This window comes from Copadichromis virginalis, linkage group LG23 (genome assembly GCF_057382275.1).
Source record: "Copadichromis virginalis isolate Kocher_CV1m ecotype Utaka linkage group LG23, C_Virginalis_male_GT1.1, whole genome shotgun sequence".
Taxonomy (NCBI): domain Eukaryota; kingdom Metazoa; phylum Chordata; class Actinopteri; order Cichliformes; family Cichlidae; genus Copadichromis; species Copadichromis virginalis.
In genome coordinates, this window is record NC_140639.1 from 21277333 (window position 1) to 21296545 (window position 19213).

Below are 19213 nucleotides of genomic sequence, written 5' to 3' on the forward strand. Positions count from 1 at the left end.
ACGTTATTAATGACTTGGTGACTTGTTCATGAAGCTTGTTTAAACAGTTGATGGCAGGAATTATGAGAACCAAACACATTTGAGGCAGATTGTCAGCAAATAGGACAACAAGCAGGACAAAGCCTGGACTTGATTGCATCATCTGATGGGAGGAGATGAAATCAAACATCCCTTCTAGAACAAACCAGAGGCAGCGAGGCCCTTTTGTTGAACTGTGTGAGGTGTCAGCGTAGCTCTGAATGCCATAAATGGGCTGCCCAAAGTGTGACAGCTAAATGAGAAAAGAAATGGGGACACTTCACAAGGCATGACGGCTATTTTGTTCATGTCCCTTAATAAAAAAGGTTGGGCCTGCTCTCTGGTGAGTCTTTAATGCTTCTGAACATGACGTTTGATTACCATGAAAAGAAAATCTTCCTCTAGTACCTGTTCAAACTGACCTGTGAGGGTCACACAGAGATTAGGCACGGTTTCATTAGCACAACTCCCGAGGGAGGAAAGGAGCAGGATGGACAAGTCAGACACCTTTCTACAACCTAATGCAGGTCAGACGGAGAGCTCCTTCTCCTCCGGTTACAATTTGTGTCCGAGTCATCAGTGCAACACATGCAAATTTCCAAACCCTCTGAGCAGTGCAGAGATGAGTGGGTTTGTGTTGAACTCATTGTTATGCAGCTCTGCAGGCACAGATCATCTCCCAACCACAGAAAAAGCAGCTCTGCACAGATAAACGCATCCAAATCTCAACTTTAATGTCTGAACACGGAGGATTTCTCCAGGCGGTGACACCCGGCCTCTGATGTTTGCTCGCTCAGTGACTGAGCCGTGACTCAGAGCGACCTCTGACCTCACACTGAGCAGAGCAGGAAGCATTTTTGGAGGACAAAATGTAAAGAAAAAAAAAAACTCTGAGGGAGGGGTAATGGATTTTTTTTTAAAGAAAAAAAGACGAAAGGCATTGGGAGATATAGATCAGCCTATCACAGAGGAGATGCTGAACCAAATTTAGCAGCAAAGCCCCGAGCTCTGCATTATTCAGACACAATGACCCATTAAAACTGTTTCTGTGAGTGAAGAGGAGGGAGACCGACTGACAGAGGAGCACAGATACTAGTATATGCTATTAGATAAATTGCTATAAAGGTAAACACTCCATAGGCACACCTGTAAGACTCTGCGTGCAGCTGATTTATGTGCAGAAAACTGACAGAAAAACCTGTTTATCATCATCCTAGAGAAAGAAATTAATAACCTTTTTATATGCTTAAAGGCTGTAAACAGAAAACTTCAGAAACAGCAATGTGCTGCAGCTCTGCTTGATTTAACCCTTCATCCCCTGCACTGTTTGGTCTGGAAAAAAGGGGGGTCAGAGGGGGAAAGTCTGTGGACGGAGGCTCTGATTCGACCAAGCAGAAGGATTAATAGGACACAAGCAGTGGCGTCTCGGTGGGGGGTCCCCATGAGACGACACAGATTAGACAAAGAGAAGGGACAACGAGCCGACAGTGATCAGCCAAAACATCTCCAATAGGTAACAAACAAACAATCACCAGGTTTGAAAAGCTCTGCACAGACAAAAACGTGGAACCAATGAGTCACAGCTCGGCCTCATCTCAAATTTTAACAGATATCTGCACATTTTTAGCATCTATGAAGGGTCGTACTCAGATTTCCACCTGAAAACATCAAGTAGCCAGCCACGGCTCGGCGTGTTCGCTGTGCTTTGTGGCTGAGCAGAGAGGCTGTGATTAAAGGCAGAGAGAAGGTCAAGACTCAAAAGTGATGAAGGGACTCACAGAGAAGAGTCTGTCCCTGAACCCTCATCTCTCTGCTTCCTGTTTCTTTCTGTGTGTTCCCCGCGAGCCCATCTGAAAAGAATCAACTCGAGTGTTTTCACTGTAAAGAAGCAGCTCAGTGTTTTGAAGGGGAAATCCTCCTGTGCAGTTTCATGTTTGTCAGAAAGCTCCCACACCCACAGTCACCACCACAGATTTAATGTGCCATTAAAGTTCTCCTATATCAGATATGAACAATCAGCAGCTTGCACGCCACAGGGTTACATGTTTTTATTAGTGCACCAAAAATATGAAAATAAAAATAAATCAATAAATAAAATACAATAAACACCATGTTAAAATGGCTCCACAGTGTAAAACAGGACGTAGTAAAAACCAGCACAGCAAACGTCAGATAACATTAAAGTGTTTCAGCATTACAAACAGAGTGTTAGGTCTTATTTCTGAGTGTGTGTTTAAATATACAGACATTTTCCTTCATGTTTTATGCCTGTGATGAACTTTGAACCTTTACGCTACAGTCACACAATCTCGCTGACTTTGACATGGTTGCTCGAAGATGAGGACGTGGTCTGCAACCATTTGCAGTCAGCTGGCATCTTCAGAACAACTCTGGTAAAACAGCAACAACACAAAGTCTATCTGCAATCAGTCTGTAACTAAATGAGGTCAGGTTGGCAATTACATGCAATCTGTTTGTGTCAACTTTGACAAATCATTAGAAACTGCAAATCTATTGTCATCTGCATACACAGAAATTCACACTGACTGCTTATATTCAGAATCCAGCCAATCTGAAAGAGAAGTTCAGATTCCTACACAAATAATCATGCAGTCACAGCGGGACAACAATTTAACTGAAAAAAATGACACAACTAGCCGGCAAACAGTAGAGCTGAGACCTCTGTTGCAGACAAATTATGATCATCACTGCAAATTGTCTCAGACTGACCACATCATATTGGCAATCTGTCTGCTTTTATCAATTAGACGGCAGTTATTTGCACACATTTGCCAATCTGTCTGAGAGTGATTCAATCTGAATCTAGCTGCAGTTGTCTAGAGACCGGTTGGCTCACTTGAGGCACAATCGCCTTGCTATCCGGTTGTTCAGTCTGACGTCACTAGCCGTGTCTGGACCTAAACTCCGCTGCAGGTCCATATATCAAACGATCACTATGGCATTACTGAGAGTTGAAAAACTGTCTAAAGTCTTTCATCTTTAATAAAATGATCAGCGTTCTGCTCTACCAGGAGTAACAATTGAGTTTAACATCCAGGCATCCATGAAAACGGAATTTATGACATTTAACGGAGTTAAAAGTTAGCAGGGAGTTAGCTCGCTAGCTTCTATCTAAATACAATATAGCATGTCCTGACTGCGGGGTTTTGGAAACAAATTCAAACGTACAGCTCTGTTATCACTTCCAGCATAAATGAAGACAGAAAACTAAACAGCAGTGACGTTTGTAGGGTTACTGAAGTTGGGCTAGCTGGTATATAATGATGTGCTACGTGACCGCTAGCGACACAGCTATGTTAGCATAATATAAACAAGCTAACTTTTTTTCCCACTCGATAAAAGTTAACGTGAGTGTTCTCGGTGGTCAGGAACAAATGTAATCGCATGGCAGGATGCTGTAAAAGGACTTCAGCCAGGAGAACAACTGAGATAATCCATCCACAATACGAGGTTAGTCATTCATATACTGCTGCATGGGCTGGGCTGTAGTTACATCCTAAGGTTTTAAAAACTGATCTTAAATAAATGATTAGCGGTAATAAAAGCCGAGGGAGGTCAACAGGGATCACTGACTGTTTTAGGAGCTTTTTGAGATCAAATAGAAGAAAATACAAAACATTAAACATGTTAACAACACAAAAGCCATATTAAACGCAGACTACTTTAGACCCGGAAGTAGGATTTGTCGCGTCATCACTGAACAACCGGATTAGAAGTGGTTGAGGGTGATGCACACTCAACCTCTGGGCAACCAGTTGGTCAGTGCAGCTACTTTCAATCTGTCACTAGATGCAAAAAACAAAAAATGAATGCAATCACCATGACAGCACAGGTTTTTCCTAGTTGCAAGGAGGTAGCCGTCCTGTTTTCACTCTAGCTCTAACATGTGATGTTGACCTTTATAGATAAAACAGACTTGACACTTTTAGGTTAAAATAAACTGCTAAGGTGAGAGAACAGATGTTTCTCTGCTGGACAGATGTGTTGGGTTGTACAGAGTTTTTGCATAAGTTATGAAAGGATTCTAATTTGTTATTATAAAAAGCCACAACACTGAAATGTAAAACTTTTCTTTTTGTTATCATCTGTTTGTTTTTAGGCTTGAACAGTCATAATCTGCTCGCCTGGGCAACCTTAAGTACAAAGCTGGAATCAGATAGTCAGCGTAGCTTAGCATAAAGACTGGGAGTGATGGTAAGCAGCTAGCCTGGGAATTCTGGGATTAATTCATCCATCTTTCTGGTTTGGGATTTTCTCTCCCTGGGTGTAGCCAGTTTTATTCTGGGGCCATATGCAAGCAAGAGAGAGTCATCTTTAGCAGTCTACATTTACACATGTACAGACAGCTAGCATTTAAGTGCTGTAATACAGGAAGATTCTGAACTAACTGTTTTATATGTCATTGTTCTATTACAGTAAAAACAAGCATTATACAAATCAGATCTATTAGAATACAGAGCAAGCACAATTTTAATGAAACCTTCATAATGAAGTTTGTATCTAATAAACAGTCAATATTGGCCTGAAGTTGCAAAACAGATCTAAGATAATATCAGGAAGGTTTTTCTCTGATTTCTCTGGAGGTTTCCTTTAAAAGTGTGAGTCAAACTGAAGCTAAGAATGTGTGTCTCATGTGTTTGTGTTCAGATCTGACTGATTTATAACTGCACAAACCTCTCATTTGACTTTCCTTTTTATAGAGCAAATGTTCAATCAAATATTCTCAAACTTTATCTTTAAGTCGGTTCTCCTGAATCTAAATCTGTCCTGTTGTATAATAAAAGGCTGTAGCTCCTCGGGGCTCTCTCATTACACGACTTAGAGCCTCTCCTGCCTTTAAAACACAACAACAGTGGCGGACAATCGTACAGCTGACGTAAAGCACCGCTGCATTCGAGTGCAGTCATGTGTTTGGATATCACACACACTGAGGGATGGATGATAAGCACATCACCCTAATGGGGCCCTGCAGGCAGGCAGGCAGAACGACAGTGGGGGTATTTTTAGCATCGCTAACAGGTGACCCTCCCTCAGCTGAGCCCAATTACAGCAAACGAGGAGAGACGCCACCGTCTGGATGTTTAACCTGTTACTGTCCAACAGTTTTTATTGGATTTTCATCTAAATGGAAACACTTGGAACAGAAAAACTGGCCTTTTTAGACCCCATCTGCATTTGAGCCGCAATAACTTGAACATGATTTACAGCAGACCGGTGAATAATCTCCACGCATGTTTTCCATCCTGTTGTCCAAAGCTGTGCAAAGTTTCAGACATCAATAGCCAACTTTACATGAGACAGACAGGCATGAGTACAGCCAGCACAAATAATTAAGTCTTCAAACATGAAGGAGATGAAGTGGGATGAATAAACAAACAATGATAAAGATGTGAGAACCTAAATCATCAGAATAAGCGAGTGTCTCAGGCAGAATATTTTCAGCCTTAAATCCAATCAGTGAGACCATCTGCTGAAGATTTACTTCAAACTGAGGAGGGGGAAGCTGCACAATTTAACGCCCTTTCTCTAAATTCAGCGTGAGCATTCAGGGCAGACAGAAGGAACAAATCTTGACACAGAAGAAAATAACTTCCCACACTTTTCTGACAGATGGAGGTCAGGAAAATGTGGAGACATGGTAACAATGGCCCTATAAATAAGAATAATACAAGCCGAGCACACGATGTGCAGCAGCAGGTAAGTGCTTTAAGGTCTGTGATGAATCTTAGTGCTGCAAATTTAGTGATGTCATCATATAAACTTTACGCTAACGTCACCATAATCCAGAGAAAAGCAGCTTCCGTTTAACTGTGATACTGAAAAGCAAACTGAAACACTGTGAAGGCTATAAAACCTCCACAGTAAAAAAAAAAAACAAAAAAAACAAGGGAATCCCCCGTGTACGCATTCAAACAGCTCGGCTAAATCCAGCCGAACTACCCACAATTCCTGCAGGGGGAATCATCGGCTGTAATGACACTGAAGTTTTCATAACCCCAAAACTGAACCATTTATTCTTCATAAAGACATTAAAAATGACTCGAAACAGGATGAAATTACATCTTCAAAGCCAGATTAATCAGCTGCAACACGAGCTTCCCTCGTAATTTATCTTGTTTATCTTTGCAGAGGCTTCAAATCAGAGCAGGCCAGCTACAGGGAGGTCTGGACTCAGCTGGACTGGCAGCTCATTTGAACTGGTATTTATCTTCCTAATGCGTGTTAATCCATCTGTGACAGTAGGATGCAGATCACGGCACGGCTCTGACATTTTCTCCCGAGTCGATATCCCCCCCTCCACTCCCCGCCTCCCTGAGATGCTTCCTCTGCAGACCGATCAATAAGAGCATCCTCTGGGCTTAATGACCATGAGGACCTGCTCGGGGATCCTGGTTAACTTGTTTATCTTAAAACACAGCGCGAATCAGTGCGGGATAAATATTTGTGTTTGTTCCAGCATTTCAGTGTCAACTGCCTATTTATACCTGGCTTCATTTAAAGATAAAGTCGATATAGCACAGATCACGACAATGGTCCCTGTTTTTGGAAATCAGGTCAGCAAAAGTGAGAGGAAATAATTTTAAATGACTTATTGCAGCTTTCCTGTTGCACATTTGGTGAAACTGGCCCCTAAAAAACAACATCTTCAAGACAAAATGTTCAAAAGAGTTAAAGTTATCAAAAAGATAAAGTTAACAGGCACATTTTCTGATGTTTATTGGCATACTCTTATGCTACACAGGTGAATTCAGGAAGCCTTGCCATCAACTAAATCCATGTTAGATTATCAGGACTTTAAATACACACAAAATAATGTGAAATTGGTTTTGTATTTGGATATCGTTAGCTTTAAGTCAGCAAACAGGCCACTGGAGTTCTAACATAGCATTTACTCCCCAAATTAGGTGTGGAACAAAAAAAGGACATCCCCCAAAAGAGGGTGGAGCCTAAACAAATTATTCTCTATAAAAACTTAAAAAGTTAAAAAGAAAAATAGGATACAGGCGAAACAAATCTCCAGAGAAAAGGAAAAATGAGGTTGGGGTAGCCCTAAATAAAAGCACTTTGGTGAAAGAAGCAGAAGTTTTATTATTTTGCTTTTATTTTGGTGTAGGAAACTTCTATATTCTGTGGTAAGCCTACCCATATGGAAAAGAAATAGTAAAAACATATATGATTTACTCATGAAAGTGGCCACTTTCTCATTACTTTCATATATTGTTTTAGGAAGTATCCAAAACATACAAGTTTCATTATATAATTTTTCAAGGGATCTTATATGTGTTTTCACTCTTGTGTGCTTTTCATACAAGTTTCACACAAGACAGATACAAACTTTATAAGATTTATATATATCTTTTCCATATGGGTAGTGTTGAACAACCATATTTGGGTGGGTTTAAAAGCTGAACAGCTAAAAAGGAAGTGTACTAAAGTTAGTTGAGGTCATAAAAGGAAAAAAAAAAAAAAACACCATAAAGTGGGACCTAGAAAAGCAAAACACCCTAACCCAAAATAAGGTGGTATACCCTAAACAAAGCCAAAACTGAGTGGAGTGAAAAAACAAAACAAAAAAGAAAACAAAAAAAAGAAAACAAGCAACATCCAAAGGAAGGCGGGTCCCTAATGGACCAGGGGGAAACAAAGTAACAAAACAAATTAATAAATCTGTGAATCTTGTCACTAATAAAAACTATACTGTAGACAAAGAATTAGAAAATTGAGGAATCCAGAAATAAGATGTTTACTAAAAGAAGGAAATTTATATAACTACGTCTTTAAAAAAACAAACAAACAACAACAACCATTTTAATGGTAAGGTTGGGTAACTGACACTGTGCATTAAAACTGAAACTATCTGAACAGGTATGTTTTTCAGGAAAGAGTACTATATTTGAGGTGGATGACCTGCTTTGGAGAGTGGGAGTAAGAGCCAGTATGAGTGGGACTGCGCAGTAATGTTGGAGCTGGTTTTGGCTGCATTGAGATAAAACCACAGCTAAACTGCAGAACCAAAGCAGGACAATGTTAGACATCTGCTGTTCTACAGTCAAATAAATCTTTTACATGATGTCCAGTTTTATTTATCTGGCCGGGAGTTTAAATCTGCAGCTCCACCTGTCAGAGTCTGAATCTGCAGCTTTTTTGCTGTTATTGTTTTTACATAACACAGTACAGATGTCTGTGTGATTGTTGGAGGAGGGTGGGCAAAGCTTCTATCCTCAGGTTGGATTGAGTTTGATCTCAGCAGACGGAGGCTCGAGAGTAAAAATAAACCCCCACAACTGTTGAGATAATCCTTTATGATCGCTCCACGTATGAAAGGGGGTGATCAAACCTTTAAAAGTCTTTCCTCAGGTGTCGTATCGATCACTTTAAATGCTCCCAGTGGCTGCACATTATCAGTTTGTGCTGCCTGAGTGCCCGCCCACCTCCACAGAGCGCTTACTCCACTCCACTGATGATGACTCACCTCAAGCATTAATCGTAATGAAAAGCAGGAAAACAAATGAATGTTGGTAAAAAAAAAGAAACAAGAACATAATGTCAGCAGTTGGCCCTAATCTGGTGGAGTCAGCAGGGGTGGAGGCGGAGCTATGAGGGGGGGACAAAAGGTGCACAGATATGAGGCGTAATATCTCAGGACAGACTTCAGCGGCGGTCAGCGGGCGCAGTTATGCAATGGCTAAAAGCCTCGTTTAAAAGCATCCCGTGACTCCTTATTACAGTTATTAGCGGCCGTCAATCAGCCGCAGTGTTACATCACAATCACACTCTGAGATCGACCATCTGCCAGAGTAACGCTCACTGAGCCTTACAGAAAAGTGCTACCGTCAACAAACAACGAAACAACCGACGCACATACCCTCACTTTGAAGATTACTTTACAATCAGTCACGTAACAGATCATTTCACTAGAAAATGTAAGAAAACACAGAACAGAAGTTTGATATAGCATTAATCATCAAATCTTTACAGGACAGACTCTAAAAACTTCTCAATTTTATCTTAAAAACAACTACTTAATCATCTAAATGGTTCCCTGTTAAAATTCAGGAAATAAACTAATTATATAATTATAAATCAAATAACTGCTGTATTTCTGCCATCAGTATCATACAAAAATATCTTAGTAAGTAGTCTGAAGGTGAAGATCCATCATTTAATTTTTTATGAGCATATGGTGGCTTAAAACAGCCCTGTATTATTGTCAAGTGTTCTTGTATGTATTTAAGGTGTTGCTTCACCTTGTTTTTAATCCAAGAATAAGAATAAAAAGGGCGGAATTCTTCAAAAAGGAGGAGTAGCCCAAAAAGAATGTGTGGTCATAAAAGAAAAAAAAACATCGTAAGAAAGTGGGACACCAGGAAAACAGAAGAAGCCAGAAAATAAGAGGTCCAATTGTAATATAAGAAGAAATAGACCCAAAATTGGGCGGGATCAAGAAAAAGGTCAACCCCCAAAAGAAGGCGGGACCATAAACATCCTTAAATAAGGCAGGGTTGCAAAAATGACTTCTTTGTATTTAAAAGGGGTGGGGTTCTTTAAAACCTACCAATGAAGAAGCAGATCAAAAACATAACATGGAGAGAAAAACTTTTGACCTTTTTTTACTCAAATATCATCAATTATTTGATTTTCATAATGATTAACCATTAATATTCTGCCAGCAAACTAATTTATCAACTACTAGTTGCACTGGTTGTCATTATCATCAACCAAAAGCACTCTATAACACAGGCGGTTAAATCATTTTCCAAATGGTCCCTATAAGAAGCTGGGACTGGTGTGGCCCTCTACAATAGTTCCAGCTTCTCACATGGCCCCTTTGACAAAATGAATTGCCCAGTCATTGTCTAAAAGGTGATCTGAAGTTGTATTTATATAATTTTTCTTTCTACAACAGTTTGAGATAAATAAGGATTATTTTGGACTAGGGCTGCTCGATTATGGCAAAAATGATAATCACGATTATTTTCACTGAAATTGAGATCTCGATTATTTGACGATATTTATTTAACTCTTTAAGACCTACTATAGAACCAAGTCCGCCAGAGCTTATATTATTTTTTTACATGTTGTAGTGCCATTTGTGGGTGCATTTGAATTTGCTATGCAACTGTTATAGCCCATATTTTAATAATATGTATGCATTAAGTCCATAGTAACTACATTAATTGCAAAAAAAAGTGCAATAAACTACAAAAAAATTGAAAATCGTTTTTGTTTTTTTTACATATATTTCTACTTGGAGAAATTTAAGAGGCTTATCCCTCAAAACTTTAAATACAAAAAAGTTGCAAAAAATAGTTTACAACAACAGGAAATTTATTTTGAGTGTCTTCATAGTTTTATTTTGGAGATACACCAATTTTTATATACTGCAGGAAAAACGAAAAAACAATCCTATGATGCAAATTAGCAAAGAAAACAGCAGGTGCATCAAAATAAACTATTTCCAGCAGTGCAATTTGAGTTCTAAGCATCCCAGAAACTATTCAGAAAAGTCAAACATGACCAGTATAGGCTTTTAAGGCCTACAAGTAAAAAAAACTACATTTCCGCGAAAATGACGTCACTTCCAGTTTTGGCCAGGAAATGGCGGACATGCGATAGTTAGCGGTGACGTCTGTTTCACTGTGGGAAATGTTAGGAACAGCTGATCGGATCGGTAAAGCGTGTTTCTGGAATATTATGTTTTTGTTCCTGCAAGCGCTTTTTATGCAATTTTTGCAAAGCTTTATGTGGAAGGAAACCGTGACCGAGGACAAGCTGGTGGCATAAGATGTAAGTACAACTCCTCCGGTTTCGTATGCAAAACAAATTATTGCGCTAGCTTACATGGTTCAGGTTCTACAGGGATTTAAAAATAGTTACACAAAACGGAGCGTGCTGCTCTGACCGGCTTTAAAGGGTTAACAATAACAATGTATTGAATAATGACTTTAAAAAATAATATAAAATAGTGCGCAACACCACTGAAGTTTTTTTTTTTTACCTCTCTTTTCAACCAACGGCAGTCACTCTCCTCTCCAAATAACTTCTGCTTAGCTTTCCGAGCTTCCCTCGGGTCCTCTTAATCAGCGGTCTCCAACCTTTTTTGCGCCACGAACCGGTTTATGCCCAACAATATTTTCATGGACCGGCCTTTAAGGTGTCGCGGATAAATGAGGGAGGGGCTAATAATCGGCTCAGTCATTTTTAATGATCGTTGAAAGCCCAGATCGTAATCGTGATTAAAATTCGATTAATTGAGCAGCCCTATTTTGGACTGTAAATCATGCCAAGTGAAGCTAATAGAGTCCAAAGGGAATCTATTCTGCTAATTTTGAAGTGTTGCAGTGTTTCCCATGCAAAGGTCTAAATATATTTTACAAATTAGCTTTATTTTTTCATCTATCAAAGAGAATAAGGAAACTTATTCAACTAGTGTACAGGCCCTTTGCTCTTATTTTGAAAGGCTGAACCCTTTCCATCTCTGACAAATTTGCTGTTATTTTAAGCTAACACTGGGGAGGCTTTTTTTTTTCTTTTTTTGGTTGGGGGGGGGGGGGGGGGGGCTGTCTAAACCCTCTTTGAGGGGCACCAAAAAATTTCCACATGCAGTAAAGAAAAGAAAAAAAAAACCCTGAAAGTGTCTCTCAGACCTTGTGCTGATATTTGGAACTTTTCCAGCTACTCTGCCGCTTTGATTTCCTGCTGCAGTCTGTTTTATAGCTTTAAACCATGATTTATTTACATTACAGAACATGTGATTCACATTTCTTTCTTCATCTCCCTCTGGTTTTAGCATACAGTGTCCTTCCTGGCATATTACTGTTCTGCCATTTTAGCCTAAAGTGATTTTAATGTTTTAATAAAAGGTCAAATTAAGCTAAACTATAAACTATAAGCTAAACTATTAACTATATAAACTAAACCATATAAACTATGCTAAAAGCTAAACTGTAGGAAAATGTTCTCAGCTTGATGACAGACAAAGACCAAAATGACCATCATCATCTGCAGCCATCCTGGCAGCAGGTGACTAAAAACAATGCTTAGGTTCAGGTTGGTGTCAGTTTCACCCCCTGGCAGCCCTGCGAGATTTCTTTTAACTGAGTCCCAAACCCTGCTTGCCTCTTTATCTCCGCTCGTCCCTGAGCGGGATGGGCGTTGCGTCACAGTCAGTCCTAATGGCTGAAACATGAGAATGAGTGCTGCGTGGGCACAATCATAATAACTGAAGAGAGAAAACACAGAGCAAACACACCGTGGTGAGGCTAACTGGGTCACACGGTGCGTTCGCTGACCACAGGCTGGTGGAGTGAGACAAAAGCCCGAGGCAGAAAGTAGACGCCGGTGTTACTGGAGAAGCACTCGGACAAAGGAGCAGGAGTGATTAAATAAAAGGCTTGTTGCACTCCACCACGCAACTGTTCAGCTCACCTCCGACAGGTAAATTCCACAATATATGAATCACTGTTTGAATCTGATGCAGGACTTTAACCTGCACAGTTTCACATAAACACTCAAAGATTACAAAGAAGTCTTTATTCTCTTCTTTGTTGTAGTTTCTGTGTCTCTCTGCTCTTAATTAGCTCTTTTACAGCCTTTAAGTGGGACTCTGTAGCCTCTGATGCTGGTTAACCTCCACTCCACGCTGGCTCTCCTGCTGTGGGAGGATGAAGTGAAGGATGTTCACAGCGTGGGTTTGGTTTCATTTCATGCATCCACAGCTGTGAGGCCAAACACAGAGAAAGTGGGTCAGTGTCACCTGGCTGGCAGGGCATTGCCCATCCGTCCTCGCACACGCCTCAAATGCAAATGAGCCCCCACAGAGGCGTGCAGTCAGAGCGCCGTAACTGGGCCGAGTCACGGCCCACGGGAGCGGTGAGGACGGCAGCCTCCGGAGCCGAGAGCTTATGTAACCCGACGTGAATCTGAGCGACACGTCCAGATGTGCACCGAGAGGCAGAGACAGAGGATGACAGTGCTGCCGCTGCTGTTTTGGGTTATTTCCAGCATGAGTCACCATGTGAATTCAGGCAAAATGGAAGTGAACAGAGCAGGAGCGAGTCAGTGCTTGGACTACTCAGCTGACAGCTGCGAGGCCACTGAATGCCTCCACCCTCAGCCCTGTGCTGCCGACTGTAAGGACTGCAGCTGGTCCAGATGTCAAATGATTCAATTAAGACTCAAATCTGACTCAAAATCCTCTAAAAACACACCAAACCCCATTCATTTTACGCCAAATTTAACAAAAACAACTATACTCAGGAAGAAATAAGGTATAATTACGACACTTTTATTTCAACAACAATACTAATTTGACTTGCTGAACTATTAAGCATCCTCAAACCACCCATGCTGTTGACTATAAAGACCACAGCAGATGTTAAATGATTCAATTCAGACTCAAATCTGACTCAAAATCCTCCAAAATACACAAGAAATGCAAAAACTAAACCCCATTTATTTTAGGCCAGGTTTATGAGAAATAACAAGCCTAAGAAAGAAATAAGACACAATTACTGCACTTTTCTGTAAGTGACAATATTGATTTGACACTCTGAACTATTACCAGCACAGCTGGACTGTAACGTCAATCATTCTGTTAGAAAACTCATCAATGGTAAGCTTTCAAAACACAATGAAACCTAGAGAAGTTCAACATATTCTTTATTTCAAATTTTGTCACATTTTCTGCTGGAGAACATCTCACATTCAGTGGTTCAGATCAAACTACTAGAACATTACAGATCAGGATTACACGAAGAAGTATTTTTGAAGCCTCAACAGATAGACAGCGTGCCAAGAAAAAGTATTTTTACCCCCTCTGAGTATTCTATATATACAGATATCAGTGACTGTGGGAAAGGACAGATTTTTGTGGTGCAGGAAATAATATTCTTTAGTAAGAGTAATGCCTGACTGGGTTTTGGATGCATACACATTAACAGTCTATTTGGAGAGCAAAACAGATGAAGTAGTCCCAAAAGTGGGCAGGGTCAAGAAAAAAGGGAAACCCCCAAAAGAAGGTGGGGCTTAAAATCAAGACTGGCAAAGAAATAAAGCCCAAAATAAGGTAAGGTTACAAAAAATAAAAATCCCATAAAGCTAAAAAGTGAGTAGGCCAAAAGTTAAATGGATCATAAACGATAAATGCAAAAACATGTCATAAGAAGTCAGGGCCCTAGAAAAGCAAAACAGACCACAAAACAAAGCGATGTACTGAGACAAAATTCAGGTGGGTCGACAAAGACAAAAAAAGCATAAAACCTACCCGGTCCTATGTGAAAACATAGTTGCCCTCCATGTTATAATTAATTAACAGTCACATTTTTAAACAGCTCAATTTCAAGTTCAATTTCACCAGCCTGACTACCGTCAGAGCGGTTGAATCAATAAATCATTAAAATAGAACCTGACAAAGTTCAGTACGCTTAAAGATCTCAAAACGCAACACATGACACCAGAAACTACTGAGAAACAAATCGGAATAGATCAGAATTATCCTCACTGCGCATGTATGTTGTATCAGCCATACATTCACACGCTGTAATTCTGCCTTTAAGGCAGCTAACGAAAGAGGTATATCCAACACAAATATTTTCATTTTAAGGCAAAAACATGAAAGACGGAGAGACTGAAATTTGGGCCGCACATGTAAATGTACGTGATCATCAGATTGCCTTATTGACCATCATCACAAATAGTGAATTTTAATTAGATGAATAAATTTTGAACGCATTTTAAACATGGCTGCTGTTTCTTGAGCTCTTTGCTGTGTTCATTAGAAGAACAAGCAGCAGTAACTGTCTGAGAGGAAAATGCGGAAGGTTTTCTGCTGCTTCTAATGTCCCTGTCAGTGATTATTTTACCCATAAATCACCTGAAACCACAGCACAGCTATTATCTTTAAATGTCATGAGTGATGTAATCCCTTTACTCTGCCAGGATCCTTTAAAATCACACTGAAAAACACTTAACCAGCTGTAAATCCTCTTTTTCAATTATTTACCTTTTTTTTTTACATCATTAGTTGCTTTCTGCTTAATGTATGTCATTACAGATTGTGTTGGTGTTGTTCCCTCGTCATCATAAATAATGTTGTTCCAGGTTCAACATTGCAAGTGACCTTCTCAATCACCTTCTCTTGACGTCATCCGCGACCTCGAAAAAAAACAAACGCCTTCAAAAAATCTACTTCACTTGCGAGAAGAGAAACCACCTCTGCAAGGACGATATGTATAATGCTTACCGTTTATTAAAGAAAAGTATCCTGAAATGCAAAGAACTGAAGTTCCTGGATGGGCGGACAGAAGCGGTTTCTCTTCTCGCAAGTGAAGTAGATTTTTTTAAGACGGTATTTTTCAAAGGCACAAAAGGGGGACGTCACAACAATGTGATTGGTCACTTGCAATGTTGAACCTGGAACAACATTATTTATGATGACGAGGGAACAACACCAACACGAGGATATCAGATCATCCATTGCTACTAGTGTTGCAATTTGTTTTTGTTGTTATTTTATTTAGTGTGTCAGATCGTATCATCTTATTTGCAATAGCAGATTCCATCGTTATTCTTTCTTTCACATTTCATCAGTTTGTTTTCATTGAAATGACAGTAGCTTCATATCGTCATCCTCAGCATCATTTCCTTCATCATGTGGCCCAAAGGAGCAAGCAGAAACTCCACTTCTCAGGTCTGAAAGAGTTTCACTTCCAGCTGTAACATCTCTGAATTCCAGCTGCTTCTCTCTGATCAGATCGTTTCTGTTTCAATGTAATATCTGCTTATGTTTGAGCTGGATTTACAGGATTTCTGCACCAATGTGTGGTTAATTCACTGGATTAACCACCAAACAGCAGCCATCTGGCTCTCACTGCCTCTTGTGTTTAAAGGAGAAAGGATCATGTCAGATCGTTGCTGCTTCCCCATCAATATCAATCAATAAATCAATGCTGAGACACTTGTACTTATGGAGGCTGAAACAGCTGTTCAGCACAGGGTCTTCTGCTAATCTGACAGAGGGATTAAGTTATGAAGCCGTTATGTAAAAGTGTAATCCCGGTGATGTTGTGAATTACGAGGAATAAATCTGTTCCCAAACTACCCGATCCATCGAGAACGCCTCGAAGGTTATCACTTTCTTTGATCACTGCTAGCAAGTTTATTTATCACCTGAGTCAGGTTTGTGTTGAGACTCTGATAATAACACTAAAAACACAAAGAAGATGTAAACAAAAGGCTTTGTTATCAATAACGTCTTTTCGATAACTAGTTCAGTCGGGACAAAACCCACTGAATCACTGGCAAAAGCCTAAGGTACAAAACCCACCAAATCACTTTAATTTTCTCCATTCAATTGATCATTTACATTTTAGCAGCCTCTAAACTAATGTAACTCTAATGTAACTCCACCCCCAAATTCATAAAGTCTCTCCCCCAATTTTCCTCTTCTTCTTAGTATTTTCTACTTTTAAAGGGTGAAAATGTCCACATTTGGACACTGAAGGGATTCATGGTCGAGGGAATCACTAACGTTTGATTTTCAAGTATGTATGTAAATTTTGACTTACTTAAGTAACTTGAAATTTCAACATAAGTAATTCAAAACTTTAAGATTAAACCCAGAAATTTTATGATAAAAGTCCAACATTTTGAGATAACTCTAAATCCTAGCTTAGAAGTAACCCCTAATTTTTAGATATTTAACTTAAAACCTTAAGAGAATAACTCACAATGTTGAGATGCTCAGTTTTTAATTCTAAATTTTGATATTACAACTTAAAATTTTGTGATAACTCAAACTTTGTTGAAAAAAACATTTTGTAATAATAACTAAATTTCAATTTACTTGAAAGTAACTTGGGATTTTGAGATATCTCAGACAAAAATGGAAAGATAAAAAACCTGAGGTTTTGAGACAATAAATACAAAATTTGAAAACAACTTCTATCAATATCTGTTTCTACACTCATTTTGTATGAGTGCTTAATGTTTGTTGTATATTTGCTGCTATGACAACTCAATTTCCCTCAGGGATTAATAAAATTTCTCTGATTCTGAACTTAAAGTGTTTCAATAATCATTCTGAATTTGGAGATAAAACCCAAAATTTTGAGATAATAACGTTCCAATTTTTTATTCCACGATAACTTACTTAGGATTTTGTGATAACAGCTCAAAAATTTGAGTTACCTCCCTGGCCATTTTCCCTATTTTTAGTGGCAGAAACAAACTTTCGCTGTTTAAAATAAAACAGTTTGGACTGGTTTTAGACCTCAGTTTTCTTGGTTGCCACGGTGACACATCCCCTCCACTTAAGAATCTACACAAAATATGTTGGATGTTGTACAATATACATCCAACAGTAAAAAAAAACAAACTAGATTTGTTGTTAGTGAAGACCAAACACTAGCAACAAAACGCCACCGGCAATTCAATCCACACCCACAGGTGTCACTATTAACAAGGTTTTCTAGAACCATACAGGATCTTCTTTAAAGAGTGCTACTCTGTGTTCATGAGGACTCTTTAATGAGTGTCTCACGGTGTGATAACTGCTTTGTTTTTCCCTTGAAATACGGGGGACTCAAACATGACAGCTTTCACAGCCTGAACACGATTTCCCGAGAAGAGAAAGAGACTGTGGGAACATTAAATAAACTTTCCCACCAACAATTCAGGCGGATTGTGCAACATCTAACAGACCATCTCCGGGCTGGAAATGTAGTCTGCTGTCACCCATCTTTCACCAACCCACCCACATACTACCAGCATCCATCCATCCTCCTCCTCCATCCCCCGGGTCCTGTCCTACCTTCAATGGCGATGACATGCTCCCGGATCTGGTTCTGTAGCAGCGGCTCCTCCACCCGCTCCAGCAGCTCGTAGATAGAGTAGATGTTGGGGTGCACGGACTCGAACCTCTGGATCTCATTTCGGATAGCGGCCGAGTTGGCAAGGTGTTGCTGGTAGTTCATGGCTGAAGCAGCAGAAGAAGAAGAAGAAGGTGAAATCTGTGACCTCCAGCAGCCTTAGAGCACACTCATACTCCAGCTGTTTACCTCCAGATGTGCGGGGAATTTAAATCACAGTGTGGGTGCAAGGTTTATGCCAGCAGCGAGGGGTGGAACTCTTCTACATGCCTGGAGAAATTCATGGAAGTGCTGCTTCCAGAGCAGCTTCCAGAGGAAGAGACACACTGCTCCTACTGTCCGGTGAAGGCAGCCGTTTCTCGGGGTGTCCCGCTTCCAGATTCCGTTGCGGTGACAGATGTGCGGCAGGCTGAGCGCCGCTTCCCCATATCCCCCCGCAGTCCGTGCGGGATTAAAGCGACACTCGCCCCGGTGTTGCTGGATTAAACTTTAAAAAAGGATTATTAATCAGAGAGGAGCAGGAGGATAAAAAAAAAAGAAAACGGCCTTGATGCTAGGTGGCTAGGCTAGCCGGCTAAAGCTAACTAGCTTCCAAGCTTTAGAGAGCGGGAGGTAAGGAAAAAGTAACCGTTTTCCAGGTGTGAAAGTGGGCTTTATTCACCAACTCAGAGGGGGGTCAGAGGCCGTGAGAGGAGTTTTCAGAAGCGGGCAAGATCAGAGCAGGTACCCGGCTGGTAAACAGTTAGGTGGGGGTAGTTAGGATGCCTGCTCCGGTCCGTCTGTTGTTTATGTCTTGGCTGAATAACGTCCACCTGTCCGGATTAAACCCCCAACAGCTGGACTCCACAGGAGCTCGCGCGCCTCTAAAGTTAATCCAGGTGTGTGAACAGCAGGTATCTCTCAAGTAAGTCCCGCACGCGGCGCCCAAACACTCAGCCGTGCCCCCCTGTCCGTGCGGCGGTGAGGTCCATCCCGTATAGACTGGAGCTGCGGTATCCCGGCCGGAGAGCTTCCTCCCGGAGAGTCAGGCTGTACACGCAGCGCAGCAGAGTTCCGGTGATGCTTTCAAAATAAAACGCGACACTTTTAAAAAACGTTTTACAGTTTTTTCTCTTATAAAACAGGCAGAAACCGTATATTAGTGTAAAAGGTGTAGCTGAGGGGTTTTCAGTCATTAATTTCTGTTCCTTATTGTTCTTTAATTTAATTTTAATTTAATTTAAGTTATCTGTCATTTGTTTATGACTATTATTTTTATTGTAAAAACTGTAAATAATAACCAAATATAATAATCATTATTTAAT

General features: G+C 40.2%; 1 protein-coding gene across 2 annotated transcripts in view; it reads right to left on the bottom strand.

The window, feature by feature from the left end:
- The window catches only part of agap1 (ArfGAP with GTPase domain, ankyrin repeat and PH domain 1), a 189483-nt gene extending 170529 nt beyond the window's left edge, over positions 1–18954 (bottom strand). For both annotated transcript variants that reach the window (XM_085448188.1, XM_085448187.1), the window contains exons 1-2: positions 18099–18954; positions 17852–18016 (exon numbers count right to left, since the gene is read on the bottom strand). In XM_085448188.1, coding sequence (XP_085304314.1) covers positions 17852–18014 — 163 coding nt within the window. In that variant the 5' untranslated portion in view covers positions 18015–18016; positions 18099–18954. The remainder of the gene's footprint in view (positions 1–17851; positions 18017–18098) is intronic.
- Positions 18955–19213: the final 259 nt, after the last annotated feature.